Source organism: Gaeumannomyces tritici (assembly GCF_000145635.1).
Source record: "Gaeumannomyces tritici R3-111a-1 unplaced genomic scaffold supercont2.50, whole genome shotgun sequence".
Taxonomy (NCBI): Eukaryota; Fungi; Ascomycota; class Sordariomycetes; order Magnaporthales; family Magnaporthaceae; genus Gaeumannomyces; species Gaeumannomyces tritici.
The window spans coordinates 11,888-15,152 of NW_008804594.1; the positions used below are offsets into that span (position 1 = coordinate 11,888).

At 62.3% G+C, this 3,265-nt stretch overlaps 3 protein-coding genes across 3 annotated transcripts in view; 2 read left to right on the plus strand and 1 right to left on the minus strand.

Annotated features, from left to right (window-relative positions):
- GGTG_13773 (hypothetical protein) overlaps positions 1-493 on the plus strand; it is a gene marked incomplete at its 5' end in the record, with an annotated part of 1,492 nt that extends 999 nt beyond the window's left edge. The window contains 2 exons of the mRNA XM_009231692.1: positions 168-361; positions 470-493. Of these exons, the coding sequence (XP_009229956.1) occupies positions 168-260 (93 nt within the window). The 3' untranslated portion in view covers positions 261-361; positions 470-493. The remainder of the gene's footprint in view (positions 1-167; positions 362-469) is intronic.
- On the minus strand, positions 463-1,296 carry GGTG_13774 (haloacid dehalogenase; the record flags this gene model as incomplete). Its single annotated transcript, XM_009231693.1, has 2 exons — positions 463-1,034; positions 1,125-1,296. The coding sequence occupies 2 exons, from the start codon at positions 1,294-1,296 to the stop codon at positions 463-465; spliced, it is 744 nt and encodes a 247-aa protein (XP_009229957.1).
- Positions 1,297-1,441: 145 nt separating this feature from the next.
- On the plus strand, positions 1,442-3,265 carry GGTG_13775 (hypothetical protein). Its single transcript, XM_009231694.1, has one exon. It carries the CDS (start codon positions 1,798-1,800, stop codon positions 2,746-2,748), a length of 951 nt encoding a protein of 316 aa, XP_009229958.1. The 5' UTR covers positions 1,442-1,797; the 3' UTR covers positions 2,749-3,265.

Sequence of the window (3,265 nt, forward strand, 5' to 3'; positions counted from 1 at the left end):
GCTCGGACTGGAACGTCGGGTGCTCTGGCTTCGATGTATGGCAAAAAGTAGTGTCGATGCCCAGACGGGCGATGCAATCAACACCCACCCACCCATTCACGGCACTCCCTCAGTGGCTTGACCCGACCCACACACCAGCGTAGTCCGCTGACTGGCTGTGCCGGCAGTGCCTGGCGCTGCCCTACGATGTGGTCAGCCGGCAAGACCCAGGGCTGGAGCCGTCATCACGCCCGCACCGGCTTGACTGCGGGGTTGGTTGAGGGTGTGCAGCCATTCGCGGGGCACACGCGCAGGGGAGGAAGGAATGCATGGTGGGCGTGCCTTCTCTGTAAGCTGGAATGCAAATGACGTCGAGTAAACTGTAGGTGTCTTTGACTGGACTGGAAGCTCTTCCACTCGCAATTCAAATTCGATGCCCTGCCATTGATTGACATTAACCCCCAGCCAAAAACACATGCAACCTCAATAGTGCCCGCCCGAGTGGTTCAGAATCTCAATCACGGCCCGGTCGACGCCCGACGCAATCACGGACGGCTTGATGCCGCCAATGACGTCGCCCAGCCGGTCCGTCCAGCCCGCGCCTTTGCGGTCGACAAAGGCGGCCTGCAGCCCGCGCGCCCGCGCCCCGACCACGTCCCAGGCGTTGGCCGACACGAGCCACACGTCCTCCTCGTGGCCCTCGTGGCCCGTCTCGCGCACGAGGTGGTCGTAGACGCGCGCGTCGGGCTTGAAGGCCTGCACCTCCTCGACGCTAATCTCGCCCTTGAACAGCTTGGCGTACTTGCCCAGCGTCGGCGAGTTGGCCACGGACGCGTGGATCATGGGGGCCGGCCCGTTGGAAAAGATGTAACAGTCCACCCGGTCGTGCACCGCCTCGAGCGCGTCCAGCGCGAACTGCACCTCGGGGAACAGGTTCAGCGCGTCGTAGTCGCGCATCAGCTCCACGATGTGCTCCGGCCGCAGCGTCAGCTTGGCTTCGTCTGCCGCCTGCTGCAGCGCCGCCTCGGTGATCTCGCGGAAGCTGCGATAGATGCCTGTGTTATTTTTGGCGGCGGCCGCAGTTAGCATCCCATCGCGTCCAACAAAGGACTTGTAGTAGGCCACAGAGCTCGTCTATAACCTACCCATGGCGTTGATTCTCCAGCTGTATTGTAGTTGGTACTGGCGCCATACCGTCGACACCTCCTGTGCCTTCTTGTCGTCGCCACATATCTTGCCCAGGTGTGTCGCCATGGACTCGGTCGCCAGCAGCGTACCGTACAGGTCGAAGGCGATGGCGATCTTAGGCTCTGACATTGTCGCTCTTGTCTAGCTCGCAGTGTGTTGTTTGTCTGGCTGGCTGTTCTCTGGTCTAATTGGGCCTGCTGCGGATCACCAGGATTGGCTTCGGGGTGACTCACGACGGACCGGCTGTGGCTGACCTAGTCTTTTATATCGGTCTCCTTCGTCTCGTCTCGCCGAAGCAGTCACTCGCTCGTCCGAAAGCGCCCTGCGGCTGAATGTCTGTCTGTCTGACAACTGAGGGGCTGAGAATGACAATTCAATCGTTCCGTGTCGCCATGCGGGTTGGAGGACTGGGAATGTTAGCGTCGCTGAACCGCATCCAATGCTGTTGAAAAGGGGGAGGAGGGACGCCATGCCCGGTCCACCTTCTTGCGCGGGGAGCCTGTCATTACCCCAACTGGCTGCATAATCCGTCCCCAGAACCCCGCTCCGCTGGCAGCCAGGTACCAGGACACCAACTGTCCCGATATCCCCGCTCCCTCCCCGAAGCCGACACTATCAGGCAGAATCAGCATGGTCGCCGAACTCAAACAGACGGATCCGGAAGGTACCGCAAACTTAGAGCTCTTCAGGGACTGCCTCTCCGCCGTGCTCGTCAAGCGTCTCTCCCCCTCGCCGAGCAAGAAGCCCCGGAGGAAGTCCAGGCCCAGGCGTTGTGGTCCCCACCCAAAATCTAACGCCACCGGCTGCCACGCCCGCAGCCCCGAGGAGTCCGTGGGCGCGGGGTCGGGCGCGCCACTTTTCGGGCGCATCCTCAAGCCATCAGCCGCAGCGATCCTGCCCGTCACTGATGGCGACACGCGAGACGGCGACGGCGCTGATGCTGCTACCGCCGCCGAAGAGCTTGGCGAGTTCATCGATTACATCGCCGCCTCCTCCTTTGCGGCCCTCCCGGAGGACCTTCGCTCGCTCAGCCACCGCGGCTGGGCCGAGGACCAGGCCCTGAGCTCCAGATATCCGCTGCCCCTGACGGGCGGGTCCCTCCCCAACGTCCTGCCGTGCGCCCTGGACCCGCACGTGGTCGACTCGCTGCAGGCCTACGGCGTCCTTCCCTCGTCGTCCCTGTCGTCGTCGTTGTCGCCGTCGTCCACCTCGGCGGCAGAGGACCTCCTAGCCCCAGTCCTGAATGACTACATCGAGGCCGCCACCGCGCCCCCGCCGCCGCGCGTGGCGCGCGGCGCCGCCGAGGCCTGCGAGATGTGCGGGCGCGGCTGGATCAACCTGTCGTACCACCACCTGATCCCGCGCATGGTGCACGACAAGGCCGTGCGCCGCGGCTGGCACCGCGAGGACGAGCTGCAGAACGTCGCGTGGCTCTGCGGCGCCTGCCACCGCGCCGTCCACCGCTTCGCGCGCCACGAGGACCTCGCGCGCCACTACTACACGGTCGAGCGCCTGCTGGCCCAGGATGAGCTGGCGGCCTTTGCCCGGTGGGTCGGTAGGTTGCGCTGGAAGAAGAAGTAGGCGGGGTTTTTGCCCATCATGAGAGTGCATGATTCGGTATTCATCCTGTGTGCAAAGTGTTCCCCGGACCAGGGACTCGATCTGGCATTCTTGTGATTTTATTCGACTTTGTCAACTCCCAGGAATGCCTACACAACCTGGCGGCGAGGTCGTTCTGATTTGGGGCCCAGTGTGGGAATGGGCAAATGCCACAATTAACAATTCGAATCTAACTCGCTCTCCGGGTGGCGCGGTTGTAAAAAGGGGAAGAAGAAGAAGAAAAGAACAAGACAAAGTAAACAAACTGCCTTCCCGCTGCAGTTCACGAAGCCGCCTTGGCCGTCCACAGGCCAAAAGAACAAAAGAGAACGAGAAAGAAATTTGTTATACACGCAACCGGGCGCTGCTGAGCCCCGGCTTTGCCTCTCCCGAAACCCTAGTGCTTCGCTTTTGAGTAATTCTCGGGATCAAGAAAAGCCCCTGCGTCGCTCCCATCTCCCTCCGCTTACGGGAGCAAGGCACGCGCCACGGCGAGGGC

What these genes read in the sequence shown, in the direction of transcription:
- GGTG_13775 (XM_009231694.1), top strand. Translation starts at nt 1,798, where the DNA reads ATGGTCGCCGAACTCAAACAGACGGATCCGGAAGGTACCGCAAACTTA.